The sequence below is a fragment of the Dipodomys spectabilis genome, unplaced genomic scaffold (assembly GCF_019054845.1).
Source record: "Dipodomys spectabilis isolate Male_0828 unplaced genomic scaffold, ASM1905484v1 ptg000095l, whole genome shotgun sequence".
NCBI lineage: Eukaryota > Metazoa > Chordata > Mammalia > Rodentia > Heteromyidae > Dipodomys > Dipodomys spectabilis.
Window position 1 is genome coordinate 48,143,408 of NW_024870772.1, and position 26,910 is coordinate 48,170,317.

The window sequence follows — 26,910 nt, forward strand, 5'->3', positions numbered from 1 at the left end:
AATAAGGTTGGCTTTGCAACGAACGAGTCGATGGGAAATAGGGCCTTCGTCCTTCAGAACTACTCATCAGGCTCCAGAATTACTTAGTTTTAAGTAATTCTGGGACAGACTAGGCTGTAGTCTTTAGCAATGTTCTCTTTAAAACAAAAATCTCCTTAAATTTCCATGTAGTGCATTGGAAACAGGCTGTGCACTGAGCCTGCCAAGCGGTGATGCTGCTCCATTCCTGATACCAAACTTGACCCTGGGCACAGAGTTCTAAGTAATTAATTACTTAGTTTTAAGGCTTTATCTTAAATACAGATGCAAATTTTGCATGGTATTCCATAATATGTCTTTCTTGGTTTTAACAGAAATCAGTCTTATTTATCAGCAAATTAATTATTTTTCTCCTCTGAGCCTTTGAGTGGAATTCGATACACCAAAGAGAACGCCCATTTTGAGGGTCCATCTGGCAAGCGGCAGAGTGAAGAGGTTCCATTAGATTGTAAATGGATGGAAATCTATCAGTCTGAGTTAAGTAACTTACTGTCCCCCTAAACTTTCTCTTAGGCAAATAACTCAAACCCATCATTACAAAATGGCTAGGACTGTCCTCTTCAAGGGTTGCTCCCAAGTTAACAATCTTGTTAACTACAGCTTCCTTTTGTATCCATTTTGCATTTGTCTTCTGTTGAGCTGTTATTTGATTCCCAATCTTTGGCCCCGAGGGCTCCTGTCTTCTCTACCTGAGGAATTCCATGTGTTCTCAAGAGTTGAGTGGCACAGGTGATGCTTGCATTGCTTCAGGTACCTGATTGAGGAGGAACTAGGGTCTCCCAAATCCTCCCCCCTCGTCCTCCTCCTCTTCTTGATCCAGGTAAGACAGTGTGAGATGCTGGCTCCTGGAGAGCAGGCACATATGTGTTTCGTTTACACAGCTCTGTGCCCAGGGTCAAGTTTGGTATCAGGAATGGAGCAGCATCACCGCTTGGCAGGCTCAGTGCACAGCCTGTTTCCAATGCACTACATGGAAATTTAAGGAGATTTTTGTTTTAAAGAGAACATTGCTAAAGACTACAGCCTAGTCTGTCCCAAAGACAGGGATTTGTCTGTAGAGTTCGTTATGGTAAACCTCAGCACCTAAAAGTGCCTGGTACGTAGCAAGCATTAAAAGATACTTGTGGAGCTGTGTGCCTGTGGCTCATGCCTGTAATCCTAGCTACTCAGGAGGCTGAGATCTGAGGATCATGGTTCAAAGCCAGCCTGGGCAGGAAAGGTTGGTGAGACTCTTTATCTCCAATAAACCACTAGAAAACTGGAAAGGCAGTGCCAAGGCCCAGAGTTCAAGCCCCATGAATGACAAAAAAAAAAAAAAAAAAAAAAAAAAGCTACTTGTGGAATAACAGAATAAATACTTTCCAGCTTTGATTACTAAGACTCTGATGGTCTGTACCTTGGGCTTAGCAGAAAATGCTGACCACAGCTTTTGTATTCCTAACATTTAATAGCTTATTACAGGCATTCCAATAGCACTGTATATATCAGAAAGCATTTTTATAGAAGTGATTTAGAGTGTGTTGCTTGGGAAAATGAAGACTTTTTTCTTTTTCTTTCTTTCTTTTTTTTTTTTAAAGAATGTTCCCCAAGATAATGGTTGAAGAAGCACCTGGGAGTTTTGTAGGTTTCAAAGGATGAAATCCATATTAAAATTTATGGGGGAAAAGCAGATGTTCATAAATATCAGTTTCAAAACTGTTCAGTCCCTGAAGTCTGGACTTGGCCATTGGCATGCAGATGGCTTTTCAGCTCCTCACACAATTAAGGATCAATTTTTCATTCCTTACAAATACTACTAGCAAACCAAAGTGCTTCAAACCGTGCTCAGGGCTCCTTTATGTCTCCTCTTCTGAGCCCACACTCCCAGATTATTGCTGCCAATCCACACTGGCTTTAGCAAAAAGTGCCTTGAAAAGTTTGAGACAGATGGTAACCCATCCCTGAGCTCAGGCTCTGAAGCAAGCAGCAGCCTCACCTCCTCAGAGGATTTAGGTGTTAAAGACACCCAGGGAGGCACAGAGATGGTGGAACTGCACTCCTGACTGGGGCAGGAACAGCCCTGGAGGAGAGAGGCAGCCTGGAGCTCATCACCACCAGCATGCGAGGAAAGCCAAGTAAAACTGGTTACAAAAGCAGCAAGCACGGAGCAACCAAGCAACAGCCAGTCATCCTAAATCTGGGGGATTCTGACCTCTTACGTGAGTGTGCTTCAACTCATTATTTGTCTCTCCTATTTATCTTTACCCTCTGTGTCCTACAGCATCCACAGGTGGTCCTTCCTCCTCCCTTTCCTCCTCCTCCCTCTCCTCCTCCTCCTGCTCCTCCTCCTGCTCCTCCTCTTCCTCCTCCTCCTCCTCCTCCTCCTGCTCCTCCTCCTGCTCCTCCTCTTCCTCCTCCTCCTCCTCTTCCTCCTTCTCCTCCTGCTCCTCTTCCTCCTCCTCCTCTTCCTCCTGCTCCTCCTCCTCCTCTTCCTTCTGCTTTCTTTGTTCTTCTCATCCTCCTCTTCCTTCTTCTCCTCCTTCCTCTCCTTTTTCCTCCTCTCCTCCTCTTCCTCCTTCTTCTCTTTTAGCTTCCTTTCTTCTTCCTCTCTTCCTTGTCCTCCTTCTCTTTTTTCTTTTTATTATATTTTTTAAAGTTGCAAACACCTTTTCATCCTTACAATAATAGTCATCATTATTTTAGTCTACATTGCTTATGAACTCTATCTTGTCCCTCCTCTTTCCTCTGCCTTTCTTCTCTATTCCACCTTCTTTCTAGTCTTCTTTTCTTCTTCTCCTTCTTTTTCAGGATGACAACTAAAATCAATGCATTACAAACTCCCTTTATGATCACTAGACTGGAGAAGAATGATAAGGAATAATTTATAAGTAATTCTCAGCCACTCTCTGAGTTCTAACGGAGCCTCTGTGGGCGAACTCTTGCCTCCTGTGTTCACCTGCCTGTCCATCTCCTCCCGTCGAATAAGGGAAGATCTTGCTTAGCACTTGCTTCTCACCAAAAATATGGCAAAGGAGGTGGTATATTAATCTCATGATTTACATACATGTGTGCATGTGCATCCATTGAGATTCAGCCTGTGACCAGATAACCATACAAGACTCTCTTGCTGGCCTTGGAGCAAGCTGCTGTATTATTATGAATGACATGAAACTCAGAGTGACTTCTAACAGCCAGTAGGAAATCAAGTCTTTTGATCCACAACTACAAATAAATGATTTCTGTCAACAACCTGGCCTTTTGATTCTCCATGTAAGTGATGGTTCTATCTAGGGTTGCCATATTTGCTCAGGTGTATTTCAAGCTAGATCCCGATAAAACGTGAAGAATATTGAATTTCAAAGTATTCATTTTTACTTGAAAATAGCATACAAAATCATCTTCCTAAGCATGCACTACGAAGGACTTTCATGACAAGCATCATCTAACTCAAAACAGTGCAAAGTCATTGCAGATGAGAAAAACAGGTTTTCAAAAGCATTGGTTGGATGGCTTTCCCTCCAATTTTAGAAAAATTATTCATGAAAGTAGGGATTTGGACAATATAAGAATATAGGGGAAACAAACCAGGCTGTGTAGAAAGGCGCGAGGATGGGGCTGGGAAGGTGGCTCAGTGGTTGAGTGCTTGCCTTGCATGCATGAGACCCTGGGTTTGATTCCTCAGCACCACATAAGCAGAAAAAGCCAGGAAGTGGAGCTGTGGCTCAAGTGGTAGAGCGCTAGCCTTGAGCTGAAGAGCTGGGGGACAGCGCTCAGGCCCTGAGTTCAAGCCCCATGACTGACCAAAAAAAAAAAAAAAATTAAGGAAGGTGAGAGGATATTTACAGCATAAGTTTGCTAACAAGTGACAGCTCGAGGCAACTTGATGGGATGTGTCAGTATGCATAGTGGGGTGTCAGTATGCATAGTGGCCTCTGGAGCTTACACGGTGACCCTGCACTGTGGGGGACCCTGCCGCAGGCCCACCACCCTTGTCCCCCCACCCCTGACCAGCATCTGGATGAACTGGACATTCTTCCATGCTTAGATTCTATCCTGAAGCAATTTTTGCACAGACAGAAGACACAGCCTCTCTGAGGGGAAGAAGACTCCGACCCCAGAGATGACTGGAGTGCAGAGGCCCCTCCAAAAACAGTTCTGCAGTGTGTGGACTGCTTTACCACATGCAGGAAAGGTTTTGGAGGCATGGCTGAGGGGTGATTTGGTTCAGAGGAACTTGTGGGGTCACGGGACCACTGAGCATTTACCGATCTCTTACAAGAGTGAGGGACTGCCCTCTTCCTACCTGGCCCACCCACATTGTCTTTCCATTCTCATAACATTCCTGCCCAGGGTGCAGGAATGTGATTTCCTGCATTTCTCAGGTAAGAAAGCCAAGGCACTGAGGAATCAGATAGAGGGCAGCTAAGGAAACAGCACAGGCAGGTTTTAAGCCCAGATCCTGAGTTTCCAGCCACTACACATTTATGTGCTATGACAAGAGGCGCTGTTTCTCCTTGCCAATTTGTGCACGGTGTTTGCGGGCATTTACACACTGCTAGGTCAGCAGGGGGAAAGAGGGCTTTACACAGGCTCTGATTACTTGAGAGAAGGTCTATTACACCACCAAGAGGAGAGAACACACTGCAGAGGAATGCATACCTCTGCTCCCTCCGGAATAGAGTTATTTCATTAACTGTTCACTGCACATTTTTCTTTTCTTTTTTCTTTTTTTAAAGAAAAATTCCTGGCCTGATGCAGAACATCTGTCTGACTGTGAAGGACTGTTCAGGACAGTAGTAAATGGGCATGGTGCATTCTGGGAGAGTCTGGTTTTGAACAGTGACAGAAATAGAATACATGTGGTAAGTGAGGACCTCAGCTAAATCCAGAAAGCTCTTCCATGCCAATTTCAAATGTTTAGGAGAGTATATGCACAGAGTCTGAATACATGTGGGTAGTGGTTAGGGGCTATGAGTAGCTGGTATTTAGTAGCATGATAGTTTCTCAACCAGGATAAAACAAGGACTACAGAAAAACAGGCTCTTCCTTCCTTTGGCTGCATTTGAACCAGAGGTTTCATGCATGCCGAAAAAGTGCTCTACCAACCCAGCAGCTCTTTCCTGAGCTTGTGCCCTTCAGCTGCCATCTACAGTGGACCCTGAATGGGGCTTTTTCCTCTTTACGTCCTCTTCCAAGATTGCCTTATTCTTCCCTTTGATTTTCAGCGTCTCCATGGTTATGATGTCTCTATAGTTCCATTGATAGCTATCGAATCTACCTTTCTGGCCTAAGTTGCTCCATGTGTGAATGCCCACGTGGCGTGGAACAACTCCCCTGGGCCATCTCACAGGAGTTGTGTCATGGGTCCCCCCAGCACAGGGACTGTGGCTCCTGGTGAGGTGGCAGCTGACCAGGCATTCGCAGTGTAATAGCACTGGCCTCTCAGCAGAAGTGCAGCAAGGGAGGTGGCATGGTGATCTCATGATTCACACATATACACACACACACACTCACACAAACACACAGTGTGTATATGCTGGTATTGGAGCTTGAACTCAGGGCCTGAGCACTGTCCCCAAGTTTTTGTGGTCAACATTAGCACTCTACCACTTGAGCCAGAGCTCCACTTTGGCTTTTAGTTGGTTAATTGATGATAAGACTCTCTCACAAACTTTTCTGCTTGGCTGGCTTCAACTGTGATCCTCAGATTTCAGTCTCTGGGGTAGCTAGGATTGCAGCTGTGAGCCATTGGCATTCACTTTGATATATATATATATATGTATATATATATATATGTATATGTATATGTATATAGTATATGTATATATGTATACCTATATACATACACACACATATATATATACATATATATATGCATATATATGTAATTTTTTTTCTGTCAGTTGTGGGGCTTGAACTCAGGCCCTGGGTACTCTCCCTGAGCAATTTTGTTCAAGGCTGGTGCTCTACCACTTTGAGCCACAGAGCCACCTCTGGTTTTCTGGTAGTTTATGGGAAATAGAGTCTGCTGGGGACTTTGCCCAGGCTGGCTTTGAACTGTGATCCTTAGATCTCAGCTTCGTGAGTAGCTAGGACTACAGGTGGAGCCACTGGCACTCAGTGCAAAATATATTTTTGGCTAACAGGATGGACCTGGCAGGGTTTCACTGTGATTCTTTTCTTCCCTTTTCCCTCCCTTCCTCCTTCTCTCCCTCCCTCCCTTGTCACTCATTCCATTTTTCCCACATGGAACCATCTTCTTCTTTTAAGCCAGAACTTGTATTTTAGCTCTGGCCTCCCAGAGCAAAGAGAGCGCTAGGTGTTTGCATCTGCACCCCCACCCCACCTTCATCTATCTGTGGCTCCCAAACCCCAGATTTCGGCCTCTGGTTCACCAACCTCACTACCTCCCCCTAGTGGCTGGGTTTGACCCTTGGCCTGGCCTCTCATTCCTTTTAATCCTTACTTCACCTTGGCTGCTAAGACTCTGCTATCAAATTCTGCTCATTTTAGCTCACAGCCTGAAATGGATGCCCCCCACCACCACCTAACTTCCAAAATCCCCAAGCCCACACCCCACAGAGCTTGCTCTGAAAGGGAGGTTCATCATAACTCATCTGTCTAAGGAGCTCCCTCTGCTCCTGGAGGTCCACCGTCCATGATGCCTATGGCTTCCACCATACACGTGGCCCTAAATCCTCTCATATAAAATAAATTCACTATCTACTGACTTGTGCATTTATTTATCCAAGCACACGAACACCTTAACTCCAGACACTCCAACCCATCCTTGGGACACATCACCAGGTCTCCTTCCCTTCCATCCAGGTCAGCTTTGCCACTTTAGCCGCTCGCCCTGGGTGTGCTCGCAGCAATCGGGACAGAAACATCCAAACTGTAGCCAGCTAGGGACATCTTACTGCAGCAGTAGGCTCGATTATTTTCTGTTTCCGTGATGGGCATAGTTTAGACCTTGTTTCCCTGGCGTCTGGAACTTGCCCTGCTCTGGGAAGTGCAGCACATGTGGAAGCTGGGGATTCTCTCTCCAGAGCTGGCCCTGGCAGGCTGGCGGCTGCAGCTGTCCGCTCCACCGAAGGTGGCGAGAGCCTGGCTCCCCCTGCAGGGCCGAGTGGCAGGGTCTGGGGTAGAATTACTGATGTCCTCTGGAGATCCTGTTCGTTTCTTCAGGAAGTCAGGGCCTTTTCCTCCTTTTCCTGAAATCCATATTTCACAATAGGCCTGGATCATCCAGAATGGAGCCTCCTTTAAGTACATGGCTCAATATTACGACGTTACTTCACTATAAAAGCAATGCACACACGAAGACTTTCCACAGCCAGGCAATGTTCACATTTTTGTACATTTTCCTTTGGCAGTCCTCTAAAAGTGTGTATATCTTAAAATATGTTACTTATACTCTTAGGTTTAATGTTATTAAAATATCACTGGTAACTATGGTATTTCATGGTTTTAAAATATTCTTTTTTTAAAATATATGTAGATTTTATTTTATTTTTTCTTTTTGCTTATGTGGTGCTGGGGAATCGAATCCAGGGCCTCATGCATGCAAGGCAAGTGCTCTACCACTGAGCCACCTTCCCAGCCCAGAATATTCTTTTAAATGGATAGCTCATGATTTTATTTTCTCATCCTTAGACATTTAAATTGTTTGATAACCATACCCCAATTCTTTTCTGTGTGCGTCTTGAGTTTTGGTCATATTTTGGATTATTTCTTTGGAACGGATTCCTAGAAATGCAAATTATGAAGTAAAAAGGTATTGTCTTGAACTTGCTTAGAAAATGCAAGGCCTTGAATTCAATTCCCAGCATCGCCAAAGAAAAAAAATGAAACAAGAAACCTATCAGAATCAACAACATTAATAACAATACTTGCAGATGAATTTCACTGGACATACAAAACCCTCCAGGAATTCTCCTATATGCTTAATGTCACTTCATCCCAACAACATAATGAAACAAACATGCTATTGTCCCCATTTTATAAATGACTACATTAAGTAGAAGAGAAGTCAATTTTCTCCGGGTCATAGAGCCATGGGGAGAAATGAGACGTGAATAAACATAGTGATATGTCTGGTTCCTGGGTGGGATGAATGAATGTTAGAAATATGTTAATGAAGAGTGTGTTAATATGTCAGTACTTCCTAACTGAGGTGAGCTGAGTTCCAATTTAATGTTTAGCAGGGTGATCTCTGAGATAAAGTGATGATAAAAAAAATAGAAAGATCCACAGATGAAAATCTTTTGAAAGAAAAAATAAAGGGTATCTCTAGATATTGAAACGCACAATACAATTGCAATTCTTTTCTGAGTCCAAGACCAGCCTACATAAATAGACACCCCCTAAACAAAATCTAGATAAATGAAGGCTCTGTAAAAGTGCAGGTCTCAAGTGGGCAGAGCAATCCAGTTTGCCCTTTCCTGCTGGGCAGGTGGCTCAGTGCTGGGCAGGCAGCATGCTCTCGACAGTGAGCATCAACCACCTCAGTGCATGAACAAGGCTGCTTCCCTCGTGCACTCCAGAAGGGAAGGGATGGTGAAAATCTGTGTCAGAGCTAGAGCTGCTCACACACCGTGGTGACATCAGGCCCAACACCAGCTGGTCTGCCCCTCTCTCCTGAGGGTCTCCTGAAGAAGGGCTTGGCCATGTCCAAGCTTCAGCAATGGACCATGGGCACTCTAAGTGGATACTTCTACAAGGCTGGTCTTGAACTTGTAATCCTCCTGACTAGCCTTTCAAATATTGGAATAATGGAGGAACCACCATGCTCAGCACTAACTTAATAGATCTTTATGATCAAGTTCAGCTTTAAATGTCCAAGATTCTATCCAAAAACAAGTCCTAGCTGAGAGCTGACGGTCACAATTGTAATCCGAGCTACTCAGGAGGCTGAGATCTGAGTAGATCAAGTCAGCCTGGTCAAACAAATCCAAGAAACTCTTCTCCAGGTAACCAGCAAAAGGCTGGAAGTGGAGCTGTGGCTCAAGTGGTAGAGTGCCATCCATGAGCAAAAAAAAAGTCAAGTGAGAGTGTAAGGTCCTAAGTTCAAGTCCCTGTACTGGCACACACACACACACACACACACACACACACACACACACACACACACATACACACAAATGCACACACTAAAAGGCAACTACTATAACAAATCCTGCAGAAGGTTATAGTCTGGATGCTTGGGCATTTTCTCAGAACTGCTTTTCTTCTTTTCCCAGTGCCTGGATTCCCAGCTCTGAGGCAAAGCCTCATTGCAGGAACGGATGCACAAGGGCCCATCACTTCCAGATCACTAGTGCATGCATACGTGCATGTACATACACATACACATACACACAGGCTCAGTATTGTGAAAATAAAGCAGGCTCTGCACAATTCTCACAGCTATTTTGTGTTTTGTATGCAGAGCTCTTCATAAAAGGTAGAGAGAGCCAAGTTGATGGAGAAGTCCCGGTCAGATAAATTTGCCACACAGTGTACATTCCAGGTACCAAAGTTTTTCTATTACTCATGAATAAACGAAATTATGAAATGTCAAGCATTGCAGTTAAACTTACCCTAGAGGGAAATTTATTGGCATGAAATAGGAGAAAGATGAATCAGTATGCTTGTAAGCAAGGAAAAATCAAGTTGCCAAGTTGTTTTTTTTTTTTTAAATCTCTTAGGATGTGAAATAGGCTGCCAAGTTTTAATTTACTATGCCTCCAGTAAAAATATGGTTCACAACGAAAAATTTATGAGACTCTGATGCATTGTCTTGATATGAGGCAACAATTGAAAATTTGAATGAAATATGCAAGGAATTCCATTTTATTTTATGCTGATTCGATTGTGGTATTCCCTTTTTAAGCAAATACTTCTTGTCAAATTCTTAAACTGAAGCCAAAAAATAGTGATGAAATAGTTGGATGTCTCTTTAGTCTCTTACAGACTCACAGAAATAAATTTCCCATCAGCCCTTCCCATGGCTCACCCTGCCTCTTTCTCCATCACCCAAAGAGATATGATGGAGTGTCACGATGTCACACTTTTAATTCATTTGCTACTTGTTTATACTTTGAGTTATTGGCATGTTTGTTGGTTCCAACTTATAATTAGACCAGAGATGGCGTTCTGGGCTTCTACTTCCCAATGGGGTGTCTCCAGGTAGTGATCAGGTGCTAGATATTTCAACAAAGGATTTTGGATGTTTACAAGGAAATGTCAAATGTCTGAGAAGATGCATATTCTTGTCCTGATTAGAATATTATATGCTGAATGCATGTATTTAAACATCCCATAACATCCTATAAATTTGCACAACTTTTTTTTTTTTTTTTTTTGGTTTTGGGGCTCAAACTCAGGGCCTAGGTACTGTTCTTGAGGCTTTATTACTCAAGGCTAGTGCTCTACCACTTTGATCCGCAGCACCACTTCCAGTTTTCAGGAGGTTAATTGGAGATAAGAGTCTGACGGACTTACCTTCCCAGGCTGGCTTTGAACTTTGATCCTCAGATCACAGCCTCCTGGGTATAGGATTACAGGTGTGACCCACTGTCTGTTGTGGGGCCTGTACTCTGGGCTCTTTAGCTCTTCAACTCAAGGTGAGCGCTCTACCACTTGAACCACAGTACCACTTCCAGCTTTTTCTGCTTATGTGGTGCTTAGGAATCGAATCCAGGGCCTCATGCAAGCAAGGCAAGCACTCTACCACTGAGCCACCTTCGCAGCCCCTGTACACTACTCAGAAATATCTAGAAAGGTGTTGTGGCTCAAGTGGTAGGGCACTAGCCTTGAGATAAAGAAATCAGGGCCTGGATGCTGTCCTGATTCATGCTGGACTGGTACCAAAAAATCATCACAATAACATAAAGTAATTATCCACAGAGAGAAGCATTTACCTTTTGCTGTGGGAACGTGGACTGCGTCATGGCGGTTTCGAAGCTGTGGGTGCCCCCTGCCTGTGTCTTCTCCCACAGGGCTCGGAGTAACTGCACAGAATGACTCTGTATGGACAAGGGCTCAGGAAACAGGCTCTGAATCAAGACGAGAGGCATCTCATTACTCTCGGTTCAGAGACAGCTAGTGATTGGACCCCATAGGTGACTGATTGCTCGGTCCCACCACCCTTCGTGGCCTTGGGGTGATCTTTCAGGTGATTTAAATTTCACTGGGGCAATAAAGAGCTCTGTCTTGAAGAGCAAACTCATTAGTCTAAAGACCAGGAAGTGTGAAATTGACAGAAAAGCAATTCAGACTCAGCACCCAAGAGTAGCCCTGGGTTTGTAATCACCTGAGTGAAAGTTGGGTTGCTACTTACCCCCAAGCTAGGACTCACCCAGGTTTTTATAATAACAAAGGCTTGGAAAAATAAAGAAACTGTTACAGTAAAAAACATGGGGGAGCTTCTTCAGTGATTTTGCTTAAACAGACAGAAGAGACAAAATCAATAGAATAAGACTACCAGAGAGGAAAGCCAAGTTTCCTTCTCTTCTCTTTTCTTTTTTTTCTTTTCTTTTCTCTCCCTCCTTCCCCCCTCCTTCCTTCTTTTTCTTTTCTTTTGTTTTTTTTCTCTCTCTTTCTTTTTCTTTCTTTCTTTCTTTTTTTTTTCAAACATCTCTTAAGAATGAAGCCAAAGGTGAATACCAAATCACTGGTGAAAACTATTTGACAAATATAAGTAAAGTGGAAGAAAACTAAGATCATCATTTCAAGAAAAGTAAAAACAAAGGAATCAATGTTCTGTGTTTGTTCTTGCAGTCAGTTTGATTCACATCAAAATCTGGGTTGCTCTGTATGAGACGCTATTACGAGATCTTTAAAGACTTCCTTCCTGTTGGAAAAGTTGATGTCCGGAAGCCACAGCCAGTGCGTATCTAACTACTATAGTATCACTGTAGTACTTGATATGTTCTTCATCATGAAATTCGTTTGTCCTCAATAAGCCTGACTTTATAAAAACAATATGATTATTTGACTGGTGATGTCTGTAGGATTTATCGCAGAAATATCTTACTCTTTGGTTTAATTTTCAAACATAGAACATTGCATCTCGTTTATTTTTTCTTCTCACCTTCCTTTGTGTTGTTTTCCCTTCTCCATCCTGTAGCCCTCCATTTTCTTTTTGTAAAATTGAATCGATTGTTTTTAAGCATTTTACTTTTGAATGTAAGTCCAGAGTGGAGAGATCACCATGTGGGAGAGCCAGCCATCTGCAAAATTCCTCATTCACAGCATGGTGTGTGAAATCACAGCGACCCACATTTTATAATCTACACTGATATTTTAGGTAACAATTTAATGTATCTAAGACAAGTGTTCCCGAACAAAAGCCTCTTTGGTAATTCACACTTTGGCATGGAAGTTGTCATTGTTAAGGTCAACATTTTAAATGAAATTTCATCCAACCAGTAGAAAGAAAAAGTAGCTTATTAGTATGTCTTACCATTGCCCCAAAGGGAAGGCTCACAAGAAAATCAGTTGGTTTGGGAGAGAAGAAATAGAAATAAAGCCTAACTCGACAAAAGTCAAGTTATCTCTCCAAATAAGATGTTTTTTTTTTCTTGCTGTTTTGTATTTGCTATTTTCCACTGCTTTTCATTTTTCTCTGCAGTATGGGGTTCCAACTCAGAGCCTTCTATGTGCCACACAAGATCTCTACCTCTGATTTCACTCCTATCATTTTAAAAAGCGAATTCAACCACAATACTGCAAAATATGTGAAATTTATGTAATCATCTAATCACAATTTTAAAAAAAGAAGAAAAGTGAGAGAAGGAGTGGGTTAGGAGCATGTGTGACAATGTTGTCAGACACTTTGTATTCATATACTGTTTTGTAGGATGGGAACTTCTTTGTACAACTACTTAAATAATTTTTTTTAAAAAAGCTAATTCAAGGTAAGACTAGCTTTGTCCTATGGATGAATAACCCAGCTCCCTCTATAAGAAAGTTTATCTTAAAATATAAAAACCTAGAGTAAAATTATTGATGAACTGTATGTGCTGCTGTAATCTGCATACTGGCTTTTGCCAAAGTCATAGTTGAGTAACAATGATCATCAGTGCACCGCCGGCCCATCTTGGAGGGGATCGATCATGGAGGGCATCGCACCACCCAGTGCCCCGTACCTGCTGGAAGAGAAACATGATCTTGATCCATGGCTCGGGCTTGGGGCTGACGAGGGTGAAGCTGGACTTACTGTACAGACAGTAATGGCCCTTGAGGGCGCAGGTGAAGAACAGCTTGGCCACACAGCTTCTCACCGTGTCTAGAAGCAAGCAAAGAGTCCCACTGTTACTGACACCTTTGGAAGCCCTTCTTCAGCATGCAGGCTGTGAGCTCACCGAGCTTGGAGAGAAGACATGTCTCTTATGGAAGGCAGCCCTAAATGAAGCTTTCTGGAACAGGTTGCTTTCTCTTGTTTTGAATGACAACATGGGGAGAATTTTCAAGCAATCACCACAGAAGGGAAGGCTTCCCCTCAATAAAAAAAAGGCTCACCCAGCTTGCGGCCCATCCCTCTGATTGGACACCTGGGAGGAATAAGTCCCACAGACAGGCAGAGGTGGACAGGGGGTGGGGGATGGGTGGAGGGGGTGTTGGCTACTTGTGGCCCTGTTCTCTTGGCTGTGTAGAAACTACAAAGACAACTTCCAGGAGAAGTCTGGAGATCTTTGTTAGAGCTACTAAATGAGATCATCCTTTAGGGGCAAGAATGTGGTGACAAGCCAGGCTCTGGTGGATCTGAGGATCGCGGTTCAAAGCCAGCCTGGGCAGGAAAGTCCGTGAGACTCTTATCTCCAATACACCACTAGAAAACCCGAAGTGGCGCTGTAGCTTGAGTGCTCAAGAGCACTCGCCTTGAGCTGAAGAGCTGAGGGACAGCGCCCAGGCCCAGAGTTCAAGCCCCACGAAAAAGAGAAAAAGAAAAAGAAAAAAAAAAGAATGTGGTGACATGGGGGAGGGGTAGAGTGAGTGTGGTGGGAGGAGCCACGTGTGGGGACGGTCCAGGATGAGTCAGTGAATGGACGGAGTGAACGCGGGCCGAGGCGGAATGTGCAAGGCTGGGGTTAACCAGGGAACAGTCGTAGTCACAGTGGCTATGGTCTGAACCTGAGGCCTCCCCTGAAGACTCCTGTGGTGGGGCTGAGAAGGCGCTCAGCTCCTCCTCCTCCATGGTTTGGTCCGAGTGATTTTAAGAGGGGAAGCCAAGCTGGAGGGAGTAGGGTATGTCCTTACTCCTGTCCTCTCTTCTTCCCTCCTCTCCTCTGGTCCCCTCTCCTCCCCTCTCCTCTCCTTCCCTCTCTTCTCCTCCCCTCCCCTTTCCTTTCCTCCCTTCCTCTCCTCCCCTCTTCTCCTCCCCTCCTCTCCTCCTGTCTCCTCTCCTCTCCTCCTCCCTTCCCCTCCTCCCCTCTCCTCTCCTTCCCTCACTTCTCTTCCCCTCTCCTCTCCTCCCCTCTCCCTCCTGTCCCTTCTCCTCTCCTCCTCCCCTTCCTTCCTCTCCCTCTCCCTCCTCTCCTCCCCTTTCCTCCCCTCCCCTCCTGTTCCCTCACCTCTCCTCTCCTCTCCTCCCCTCCCCCTCAGTTCCCTCTCCTCTCCTCCTTTCCTCTCCTCCCTTCTCCTTCCCTCCTGTCCCCTCTCCTCCCCTCTCCTCCTCCCTCTCCTCTCCTCTCCTCCCTCCCCTCTTCTCTCTTCCTCTCCCCTCCTCTCTCCTTCCTTCTCCCCCTCCCCTCTCCCCAGCCCCACCCTTCCCCTCCCTCCTCTCTGCTTCCTGGCTACCGAGAGGCCAGCCTCCTCTGCCTCTCACTTCTGCCTCCATGATCTGCCTCACTTCAGGCCTAGAGCAATGGAGCAGACCAGCCATGCACCGAAACCTCTGAAGCTGTAAGTCAACAGAAACCTTCCCTCCCATAAGCCTCTTTTCCTCAGGTCTTTTGTCACAGCTCTGAAAAGCTGACTGACACATGTCTTTTTACTTCACTTTGGAGATGAGGAAATCTAGACTATTAGAAAGCCAGCCTAGTGTTCTGATCCACTCAGACCACCTTGCTCACCTTGGAACCACATAACATGTAGCGGTGTGCCGCCCTCTATAGGTAAATTGGTTAAAAGGTAAATTGTTACCACACAACGAGAGAAGAATGGCATTTGGGAATCCAGAAAAAAAAAAAAGATAAAAGCTCAAGGCTGTTCATCCTGAGGCAGGATTTGAACTCAGTATGGCTGATACCACGTTAGATGCTTTAGGTGCTACCACGTGGCAGACTTTTAACATTTGTAGAATTATAGTGGTAGTTCAGGGAAACATTGTCACAGAATCAATCTGAACTTTTAAGTGAATTAAAAGAATGGCCTCACACTGTTAAAAAGCAGAAATGAATTAAAGTTTCTTCAGAGGTGATAGGGACCCTAATAATGCTTATGAGACAGTACATAGATACTTCCAGCTTCAAGGAACCATCTGAAGACACTAAACAATTTGCCCCAGGTCACGTGACTGGGAAGTGACCTTCCAAGGGAGGTCCAACTCTGCGTGGGTCAAAATCGGTATAATTTAGACCTCCATCTCTCTAGTTCCTTCGGGCTTGTAACTGCATATCACCTTTGCTTTCACAGTATTTTAGAGATTTGTGGATGGGTGTTTATTGGTCTTCAGTGCAGCTCAGCTTTCTATGCCATCAGTGAGTGAGGTGCAGTGCATTTTCACTCATGCTTGTTTGTCCCTGGGGGGACTGACCCCAGGGACAAGCTGACTGACCAGCTGACTGACCCCCAAATCCCACCCTGAACCGCCTGAGCCAAAGCCATTAGGAAGCAAGGGACTTTCCTGAGGCACATCTATAGCACAAGCAAATGTCACGAGCATAAAACGATTTTTGCTATAAATTAATATAAATTAATGTTTTACGTGACAGAGGTCCATGTGTCTTTTAAATCTGATGTCATAGTTACATCTTTCAGGTTATACATATGTGTTCCATTCCATCCTTCTGTGACCTCAAATCCAGTAGCTATGTCATTCATCATCATCACAATTAATGAAATGAAAGAGTTGCCTTTCTCTTTTGACTGTAATTAATTATTTATACCTTCATTTTCTTATCACTGCCTAGAGAAATATAATATATAATATTATAATATAGTATAAAATTGAGCTGCAATGTTATTCAACTTTCAGGACTCTCCCGTCTAGTAGTAAATTTAAAACAGCTGGTTATACACTTCCTTCTCTAGAAGAAGTCAGACGGTCCACTGAGGAGCTCAAGAGGAAGCTGATGGCGTTCAATGATCTCTCCCTTGATGGGCTGGTTCTCCACAGTGTGGAGGGGAAGGGAGAAAGGCCCCGGGCCATTGCAGCCATGCACCCTCTGCTCTTGGAAGACACAGCACTGCCCAGTCACAGGTGCCATGGTTTACCTTAGTTGCAAGAACTAGTATATGTGTAGGACAAGCAGAAAAGGTCAAAAGCTATGTACATATGACCATATAAGATGATGCTAAGCAAAATGAACCCCAAGATAGGGACACATGGTTTTTTTTTTTTCTTTCTTGCTTATAATGTACTTTGTGATTTTCTTTTTTTGTTTCTTTGTATGTACTCCCCCCACGGTATAACCTGTTTTCACTGTATTTGATGTCTTTGCCCTGCATCTTGTATATACATATTTCTAATTTGTGGAGGGGAAGGGAAATAACAAAATGCTGAACTAAGGATACAGGTTGACCCATTGTAACAATGAGATGTACAAGACACTATGTTGAAACCCAACTTCACAACTTGCGGGGGGGGGGGGGGGGGGAAGGGAGGAGGAGTTGGGGAGGCCGGAAGGGAAGGGATGTCAGGGGAAAAACAAAGGAAGGGGGGGTAACAATTCTCAATAGGAAATGTACTCATTACCTTATTCATGTAACTGTAACCCCTCTGTACAGTATTTTTACAATAAAAAACATTGAAAAAAGAAAAATGAATAAATGTTTACTTCCTTTCCTTTGCAAAAAAAAAAAAAAAAAGAATAAAGGAAATAAGAATGCAGGCTCTTTAAAGAGCTAAAGACAACCTGCGTGGTCAGGGGTCAGCTCAGCTCACTTCTGAGTGAATGCTCCGCTTCCCAGGGACTCCTGCCTGGGTCCAAATCTCAGCTCCACTGTGTGCCACTTATGAGATGTGGGCTTTTTTCTTCCTATATTTCAATTTCCTTTTATATACTTTTAGAAACACAGGCTAACGTCAGATGCCAGTTGCTCATGTCTAGAAGTCCAGCTACTCAGGAGGCTGATATCTGAGAATCAAGGTTCAAAGTCAGCCCAGACAGGAAAGTCTGTGAAACACTTATCTCCAATTAACCATCAAAAGCTGAAAATAGAGCTGTGGCTCAAGTGGTATAGTGCTAGCCTTGAACAAAAAAGCTCAATGACAGTGCTCAGCCCCCGAGTTCAAGCCCGGGGTCAGCATACACACAAATGAAAGAGAGTCTAGAATACAATGCTTGATGCTAGCCCTGGCATCTAAGGATTAGCTAGCACAATCTGTAGTTATATTTCCAGGGCTTATTTGTCCAAATCTGATGCTTATTAAGTATGGGGTATGTTTCAGAATGTGTGGTCAGGTCTTTAAATGTCTAATTATGATAAAATTACACATGACATATAAAGTTTACCGTTTTAAAGTGCATCATTTAGTCTGTTCATTATGGTATATGTCCATCACTATTGTCTGGTTCTAACTTTCTCATCGCCACCAATGGAAATCCATTGAACAACGAATTGTTACTCCCTCCTTCCAGCTCCTGGCAATGGAGCTCTGCATCTTTCATCCAGGGCTTGGCTTACTTTGCACATTTCAAGCAAATGGAACTATGCCTGGTTCCTTTCATCTAGCAGGGTATGTTCAGGGTTCAGCATGTATAGCATTGCATTCCTTTTGGTGGCTAAATAATACTCTGTGGTATGGACATACCACATTTTCTGTGTCTGTTCACTCACTGGTAGGTGTTAGGGTTCTTTTCACTCTTGGTTATTTTGAACAGTGCTGCTACAAACAGTATGAACACCTGTGTTTGTTTCAACTCTTGTTTTCCATTCTTAAGAATATCTGGTCATATGGTCATTCTGTGTTGATCTTACTGAGGAATGGTCATCTATTTTCAAGTAGTCATTTGCTTATCCTAGTAATGCTCAGATTTAAAAATAAAGCTGTCATGTCATAAAGCTGATGCGTCTGAATCGTGACATCTGCAGTCTCTTTCTGGTCTCCAGTTCCTCGGCAGATGAGGAGCAGCTGCTCCAGAGAGCACCTGTCAGGAGTGTTTCTGACTAGATGACAGTCTACTTACAATTTCAGCACCGGCTGCTATAGTGTCATTATTTATATCTTTGGTTCATTTCCATCTTGTCTCTAATATTTCTAGGAATTTAGCCAGTAATCCCCTCAAAGTAGCAATAATAAGAGGTCATAGATCTGACTGAGAATCGAATGCATCTTTAAAGAACTGTGCTATTTCTGGTGAGCTTTGGAGACCTCTGGGGAGGAGTCATTCTCTGATAGCTGTGACGCAGCACTGATCCGACGTCACAGAATCCTCCCAGGGAGGATCACGGGAGGAACTCAGAGTCCTCCTGCCACCCACCCTTGATGCTTCCTAAACCCCAGTTATGCATCCTAACAGTATGGACACAGAGCAGCTGAGTCGTCAGACATCGTCAGAAATAAATGTAGGGCATTTTCAGGAGACCCAGCCGAGCTCACAGACATGAAAGGCATGGTGGAATTTCTATGCATTTTAAATCAAACACACATTTCTGTTTGACATGGGGCTGATGCAGTTGGTGTCTGGCAGTGATACAGAATCACTCAGTGCTCACCCAGCGTCATGAGAAGCCATATGCTCTAAATAAAAGTTTGGCCTTACTAAGTGGCGATCTACCAAACGTTTGTAGAGGCGAACGCGGCAGTAAGCTGTGAGCTCTGTAGGTAGCAGGGCCACGCATGACCAGTTACTTAGCGATGCTGCGAAAGGCCTAACGGCAACCAGATTTGGAGGACAGAAACCTTTAGAAAGTTGGATTATTAAATTCCACGGAAACGAGCCTGTTTGCATTTTTTCTCCCCAGGGTGGGAAGGCAGTCCCACAGCAGTCCACGTGTGATTCATTTTCCTCCTGTGCTCTAGCTGCCAGTCCCGAGTAAGACCTTCTGGTCTCAGTGTTGCCCACTGGCCTCAAGACAAGCATTTTGCATCCTTGTCAGGAGGGCTGATTGTGTCAGGGAGGTTGGAGCAGGTGTACAGCACTTCCTCCGAGTGTATATTGATGTGTCAAGCCCTAAAGTTCTCGCAAACAGTGGTACTTGGCAAGTCCAAAGGTCACCAGAGCTATCACAAGACGTCCTTGGTGTGACGTCTGCTGTGGTCTAATCAGGTGGCAGGCATGCAAAGGGTCGCAGTCATCTTACTTCATTTGTTTTGCTGCTAAATGGGATTCGTGGAACAGAAAACGAATTCTATGAAGCGAATTTGGGTGTGTCTACCTTGACTTTGGAAGCTGCTTTTAGAAAATAATGCCAGTCTTAGGGAAACTCAAATCAGCAGGAGCCTGGGGTCTGCTGGGAAACTTCTCAGGAAGGCCACTGCAGGTGATGAGTTGCAGTCTTAAGAGCACAGATCGTGACCGATGTCATTACACATCACTTTCCTTTGGTGTCATTGCTGTTGCAATGTGGAGAGCCATTATGCCTGAAGAAGTTTGATGCCATTTGTTACTGTGCACTAGGAATGGTCTAAGGGCATCACCAAGAATTTCCCAAGAATGGGGATCTGGGCTGGGTACTGAAACCCAAGAGATTAGAAGAACCTCAAGAATGAGAGGAACGTGCATGGGATAGAGTGCAAATTGGTGAACTGCGGGAGAGGAGGACATCAAAGAGAGGGCGGAGAAAGGAAAATTTATTACAGGAAAGGAAGTCATGGAATCAAATGTTTTCCTTCTGAAGAGGGGGCACAGGACCTGAATGGAACCCATGTCTGCTGGAGGACAAAGCATGCTAGCCGCCACAAAATGCTTGCTTTCCTCATCCGTTTTCCAAGTGCACTTCCGGGAAAAGCAGTAGAGGTTATTGGCTCAGAGTGGGTGAAGCCTGTTATATACAATTCAGTGACCTCGTACCCCATTTCTTCTTTCGTTGTAAGGTGAGAAAACGGAGAAGCCACATTTTGAAGTCTTCATTAAAAGGCTAATGACTGCGTGGTAGACTCCTGTCTCAAAAGCCAGCAGTCAGCAAAGACACAACACTGTTAGGAAACTGAGCCAGGAAGGCTGGAGATTAAAAAAACAATACTAACCCATTCAGCTCCGATGGAGAGCTGAACTGGGATGCCGTGGTGACTGGAGAGGAGCCAGGAGCCAGGACAGGACAGGACAGGAACATGCAGACATGTGGCATGGGATAATGGTGCCTGCGCTGGTCTGGGCCTAAATGGGATCAAGGCAGGGGGCAGGATCACAGGAAACTCCCACTCCCAGGCACTGGGCTGACAGGTTTAGCAGCCTATCAGCTGAGTACAGGCCCCTGCACTCCCATCACCTGGGAGGCCAGGACTTCCCCTTTCCCCAGCATGAAGACAAGATGCCAGACCCCACCCTCCTCCACCATGTGGCCAAGATGGCACCAGCCGGACCTGAACTCCCCACTTCACTTTCATGAGCTGTGTTAGGAAGCTGAGGGCTTGGTAGTGGCCTTGCATCTGCCTATGGTGTTATAACTTGTTTTTATTAATAACAACATGCTATTGTTTTATGTATTGATTTCAATTTTTTTGTGCTAGTGACCTTGTATTTGTCCCTCCCAAGCCCATGGCTTCCTAACACTGCTCGGGGTGTCAGCTGAAGCAAAGCCTTGGAAGAGTGGCCCACCGGCCACTACAGGCACCAGCCTCCCTCCCTCCGCTCCCCTCTGCAGAGGAGGCCTAGACATGCCAGTCTGCACCCTGAAGTCCCCTTTCTGTCATTTTTTGACGACTTCATTGATGCCAGAACCTCAACAATAATACCAGGAGTGACTACAAATAAGCATTAGCAAAGCTTTCCTTTCTGCTTTAGGGAATGAAAAGGTGAGAGAACCAGGGTTCAGAATAGCTTAACATCAGAACAAAGATGGGATATTATATCGCAAGTAATTCCCGTTATTTGAAAAAACCCAAGAGGGTCGTCATGCAGGCAGGGCCCTCGCCATGGGGCAGAGCCCACCTTGAGATAGCTGTCGTCAGTGGATCGCCTCCTGGGGCTCAGGGGAGCACCTCAAGCCTTGCCCCAGAGACAGCGTGAGCACGAATTTGGATTCATTTGTGGATAGAGTGAAAATGAACACATGGGTTACATTTCCTTAAAAATGTGCTCCAGGTCAAAATGAACAACGGCCACGTTTCACTAAAGCATCTGGGAACTCTGAAGCTCCAAGTGTTTGGAAAATCAGCTTCTGAGTTGAACATGGCTGGTCTTCCTGGCCCATTAGGACATCGTCATTCATACTGAATGTATTCACAGATACCTTAACCAAGCAAGAATGGCAATACGCTGTTGTTTCATTTATTTTTATTTTTTGTGCCAATACTGGGGCTTGAACTCAAGGCCTTGTGATTCTCATTTCACTTCTCCTTTTGCTTAATGCCACTCTCCCATTTGAGCCACACCTTCAGTGTTTTTGTTTGTTTGTTTGTTTTTCTGGTTAATTGGAGATAAGCATCTAATGGGTTTTTCTGCCTAAACTGGCTTTGAACCATAATCCTCAGATCTCTACCTTCTGAGTTGCTGGGATTATAGATGTGAGCCACTAGCCCCTGGCTTGTTTTCTATTTTTTGCTTTGGAAACCTTCCTCATGTATTTTGTGTTTTTACCAAGTTACTGAATTACTTTAAGAAAAAGAATAGTTATTCTCCTCATTGCACACAGATTCAAAATACAAGATAGATCAGGGAATGTAAAGTTAAATATGGTAGAGTCTCTAGAAATAATAACATCAAAGTGTTTGCTATGAATTTGACATTTGAATTAATGAGATGGTACAATGTCAATAATCTAGGGACACCGAGGAACTCTGCATTTGTGTTGATTCTTGTGCAGTAGACTCAACTTTTGATAAGTTTAAAGACTTTGTTTAAATAAAAAACAAGCAAATACTGAAATAAAAATATCTCCTGATATAACTGTTTTGGTGTGGCTATGAAATAAAAGTTCAATAGGAAGATATGACAGGGCTATAGGCATAGACTTAACTATTTACTGGAAAAGATAGCTTACATTTAAGCCTATTCAAGGTTCTTTTGGAAAGAACTTGGCAAAGAAACCAAACAAACCCTCATGTGACTTCAATGCCACAGCAAAATAATGTCAGTTTCCATAAAAAGGAATGTGGCTGACTGCCTTGGCTGAGGAATCCCCATGGTGGGTAAACTTGCACACAGCACCTGCATCAACTCCCCTTCCCATACCTTGTGTTTAGGAGAGCGTATGTTGTCTCCAACTTATTTTTGCCCAATTTTAATTCTCTGCATATGTTAAGGGAAATGTCAGCCATATGTTTCTCCCTCAATTACCCAACTTGGCTAAGCAGGGCACTGCAAGGCTCCATTTACTGTGTTTCTCTCTCAGATTCTGTGAGAAAGAACAAAAGCTACAGACTTTATAGCTTCCTTCATGGAGAAATAATCTCTACCCCATGGCTAAACTAAAAAATAAAGAAGAAACTTCCCCCAAACCACTGAGCATACATTCCCCATTGTTGCTCTCCAGATGCTCCTGTCCGCCATCTTTTTCTTTTTTTTTCAGTTGTAGGGCTTGAACTCTGGGCTTGGGGGCTGTCCCTCAGCTCTTCAGATCAAGGTAAGCGCTCTACTGCTTGAGCCACAGCGCCACTTCCTGTTTTCTAGTGGTTTATTGGAGATAAGAGTCTCACAGACTTTCCTGCCCAGGCTATCAGTTCAAAACTGTGATCTTCAGATCTCAGCCTCCTGAGTAACTAGGGTTACAGGCATGAGCCACCAGTGCCTGGCCTGTCTGCCATCTTTACAACACAACAGTACAGGTCCCTGAATATCAGCACCTGCCATTTAAAAGTTTTGAACATGTGCAAATCCTCAAGCTAAGCATGCTCTATCTTTCCTTTTGAACTGGGAGACTGACCTGAGCATGCCGGGAATATGTCTGCCCCTGCAGGGTTTCTGAAGTAGAACCCAGGCCCTGGAAGGGACTCCCCTGATCTCCTTACTGGCCATAGGCTGTGCCTCCTCCTCCCCTCTCTTATTTCTTGGCTATGCTTCTGTTGGCTTTGAAGCCCACTGTGGATGGCATAATTGACCAGAAGGACGAGAGGACCAGCATTGGCGGGGGGCCCAGTCGCCATACAGGCTGGGGACAGTAGGACCGCACACCCATAGCCAACAAGGATTTGTACTGAGCATGAAAATGGCCCCTGGTATTTATAGTGACCTTTACTTCAAGATAAACGAGTTCACACGGTCTGATTATAGACAAGACCTTCTTCTTAGCTTGAAAATTAGCTTTCTGTGAATCAGGCTCACTGATAGTCTAGACAGATGGAATGTATTTCCCCCAAATGAAGAAATATTTCAAAGTAAACCAAAGTAACACTGATGAAGGGTTTAAAAATTTTTTTAGAAGCTCTTCTACGAGCTTCTATGGAACTCTAGTGATGGTCTAGGTTTTTCAAAGTTCTGTTTTACTATTGTGCGCATTTTTTTCTTCCTCCAATCATTTTTGTTCACATGAACAAATACCAATGATTCCGAATTTTAAGGCACCTTTTGTCAGATGCACTCAGTCCTCCCGGTCTTGTTTGGAAGCAATCAATCAAGCAGAGCAACCCGGAGCCTGCCTCTGCTCGGGGAACACAGAACTTCCTGAGCCCAGGAAACCAAACCAGCGACCTCCAGGCTCAGGAGGATACACTGACTTGCAATACCAGCCTATTTTTATGTTCAAAATGTCACCCAACCCAACCGCAGGAAGACCTGGGGTTGGCCTGGTTTGCAGGGGCCACCTGTAGGCCCGTCTGTCCCTCCGTGGTCAGCATCAGCGGCAGAAAGTGGCCAGCTGGGTTAGGGAGGCGGCTGTGTCCCCATGCCTCTCTACGGCATCGTCCTGGCTCTGAGCACCTCGCCCCTCAGCACCGTTTATTATGGGGTGTCAGCCTGCACTCTATGAAACTTTTGTTTTTGTAGGTCAAAACAGTCCAATTCAGCTCTTTCTCTCTCTCATTCTCTCTCTCTCTCTCTTTTTCTCTTTCTCTCTCTCTCTCCTTTCTTTCTTTTTTTTTTTTTGGTCATAGGGCTTGAACTCTGGGCCGGAAGACTGTCCCTCAGCTCTTCAGCTCAAGGCTAGCACTCTACCACTTGAGCCACAGTGCCACTTCCAGTTTTCCAGTGGTTTATTGGAGATAAGAGTCTCATGGACTTTCCTGTCTGGGCTGGCTTTGAACCATGATCCTCAGATCTCAGCCTTCTGAGTAGCTAGGATGATAGGCATGAGCCACTGGTGCCTGGCCAGTTTTTCCTTTCATGTGGACAAGCCTAATGTCAAGAGAATTTCTTTTTTTTCCCTTTAATTTTATTTCTTTTCCTTTCTGTCTTCTCCTCCTCTCTCTCCCACCCCCCCCTTTCTCCTCCTCCTCCTCCTCCTCTTCCTTCTTCTTCATGCCAGCACTGAGGTTTGAACCCAAGGCCTTCTGATCTCATTTGGCTTTTCCACTCAAGGCTGGTGCTCTACCACTTGAGCCACAGTTCCACTCCCAGTGTTTTGCTGGTTAATTGATGAATCTCTCGCATTTGTCTACCCATATTGGCTTCAAACTGCAATCCTCAGATCTCAGCCTTCTGAGCAAAGACTAGAGAAGTGAGCACCACCAGCATCTGGTGAACCTTCAATTACTCTTGCAAGAGAGACACAGCAGCCTCAATATGGAACTATTTTCTGTGGTTGTATCCTACTGGCAGCTCTTTAACTTTAAGCGTTGCAGACATGACTTTGCTTTGCTCTTGTTTCTTAAATGGTTTGCATAGATTCATCAATAAAGATGAGATAAGTTTCTTTTATATGAATCTTACTTTCAACAGAACACAATTTCTAAGCCCAAATCGTATCCCAGTAAGTTTTGAAGGGAAGAAGCAGAACCCTACTGTGCTGAGTGATTTATGACAGGAAGCAAAACTGTACCAGCCAGATGACCTTGGCTTTCCCTGAATGAGTTATACAATCTCTGCCACCACTCTGTGTCCTTTCTTTGTGAATGTATTGACAGTTGAGTCATTAAATAAATCTTCCATCCCTTACACATATCCCCCATGCAAGGACTTACCAAGGAAATTGCAAACATATGAATGAATCCCAAAATGTCATCTTAAAAAAATATACACTCTGTTCCAGGTCATCCCTGATAAGAAATATCAGTATCAAAAGGAAAGATGATGGATTCATTCACTATTTTGGGGGAAAAAAATCCAAGTTATTTGAGTCACCAACTAATTTTGACTCTCCAAATAATTCAAGGCAGTAAGAAGTGTTTATGACAACTAGGTGCTTGAACTATCTGCAGACTTTTGCCCACATTTTCACAAGAGTGGAGTCTATTTTGTAGCAAGCAGTTCACAGGTTGGGCCAAATGTAAACCCACAAGCACACAAATTATTCTGGCAAATGGAAATGTATCTAACTTGACGTTTGCTGTAGATCCCCTCTACTCAGCCTCTCCTGCATTAGATTCTTCAACTTGTGCCTTAGATAGATATTTAGAAAAATAATCAGTTCTAAAGAGTTCATCTGACTGGGTTTGCTGATTGTAGGTATTCCTACGCTATCATAATAAAATCCTGAATGTGAGCACTACTACGCAAGGCTTTCTTGCCAGCCCGGCACTCTACTGTGCGAGTCACACCGTAGCCCTTTGCTCTGATTGTTTCTGCGACAGGGTCTCACTCTTTGTCTGGCTGTCTTGATCACCATCCCCTCCTTCTGCTCTCACCATGGCTGGGATGACAGGCATGCGCAGCCAATCCAAACGTTTCTTTTCTTTCTTTTCTTTTTCTTTTTTTTTTTCTGTTGAGGTGGCAGGGGGTTATCTCATGAACTTTCTTGCCCCTGGCTGGTCTGCAACCCTGACCTTTCTCATCTCTATCTCCTGTGGAGCTCAGATGACAGCAGCACTTGCTAGGAGCAATATTACTTTTATTTTGGCCCTTTCCTGAAGAATTTAGGAAGCCTTACCAAGTTATTGCAGTTTTGAAAGGGCCAGGGTTCTCCACAGAGGTGCTGAAGAACCTGGTGTTATTATGAGCTGTTCAAGCCTCCAATTGGCGCAGATCCACTCCCACCCCCCCAACCCCCAAGTAGGAAAGGGCAGAAAGTAGAGTAGTGTAAACAGCCCTTCTCCTACCAAGCCCCGAGAGTCAGTCGCGGGTGAGGATGAACTGGATGGCTCTCTTGGCTGTGTTTTTCTCTGGAGGGGAACCTTGGCTGTAGCCTGTGATGGATAGCAAACTCAGCCACAGTGCTAGGGCCTTTGTGCCGGTGTGTACAAGGAAGATCAGGTCTAAGAATCACCAGAGAAAGTCCAAATGAGCCAAAGAGGCCTTTGATCCATCTAAGCCAGTTCAGTCAGAAGGGTGAGCCTGCCTGGGGTCTTCTGTCACGGTAGCTCCCACCTCTCAAATCACCACCTTTCCCCAGAGGCAGGATGAGGGCTCATCGGATAAGACTGCCAGGATCATTATCTTGCCCATGTAATTGTAACCCCTCTATACAGTATTTTCACAATTAAAAAAAAAAGGAAAAAAAAAAGACTGCCAGGAAACTTGTTATCAATACAGGTAAGAAAAGTTAAAA

General features: G+C 44.4%; 1 protein-coding gene across 1 annotated transcript in view; it reads right to left on the reverse strand.

The window, feature by feature from the left end:
• Positions 1–26,910, reverse strand: part of Veph1 (ventricular zone expressed PH domain containing 1) — a 118,179-nt gene that overhangs the window by 15,271 nt on the left and 75,998 nt on the right. Inside the window, exons 10-11 of the mRNA XM_042685563.1 lie at positions 13,152–13,291; positions 10,923–11,057 (exon numbers count right to left, since the gene is read on the reverse strand). Of these exons, the coding sequence (XP_042541497.1) occupies positions 10,923–11,057; positions 13,152–13,291 (275 nt within the window). The remainder of the gene's footprint in view (positions 1–10,922; positions 11,058–13,151; positions 13,292–26,910) is intronic.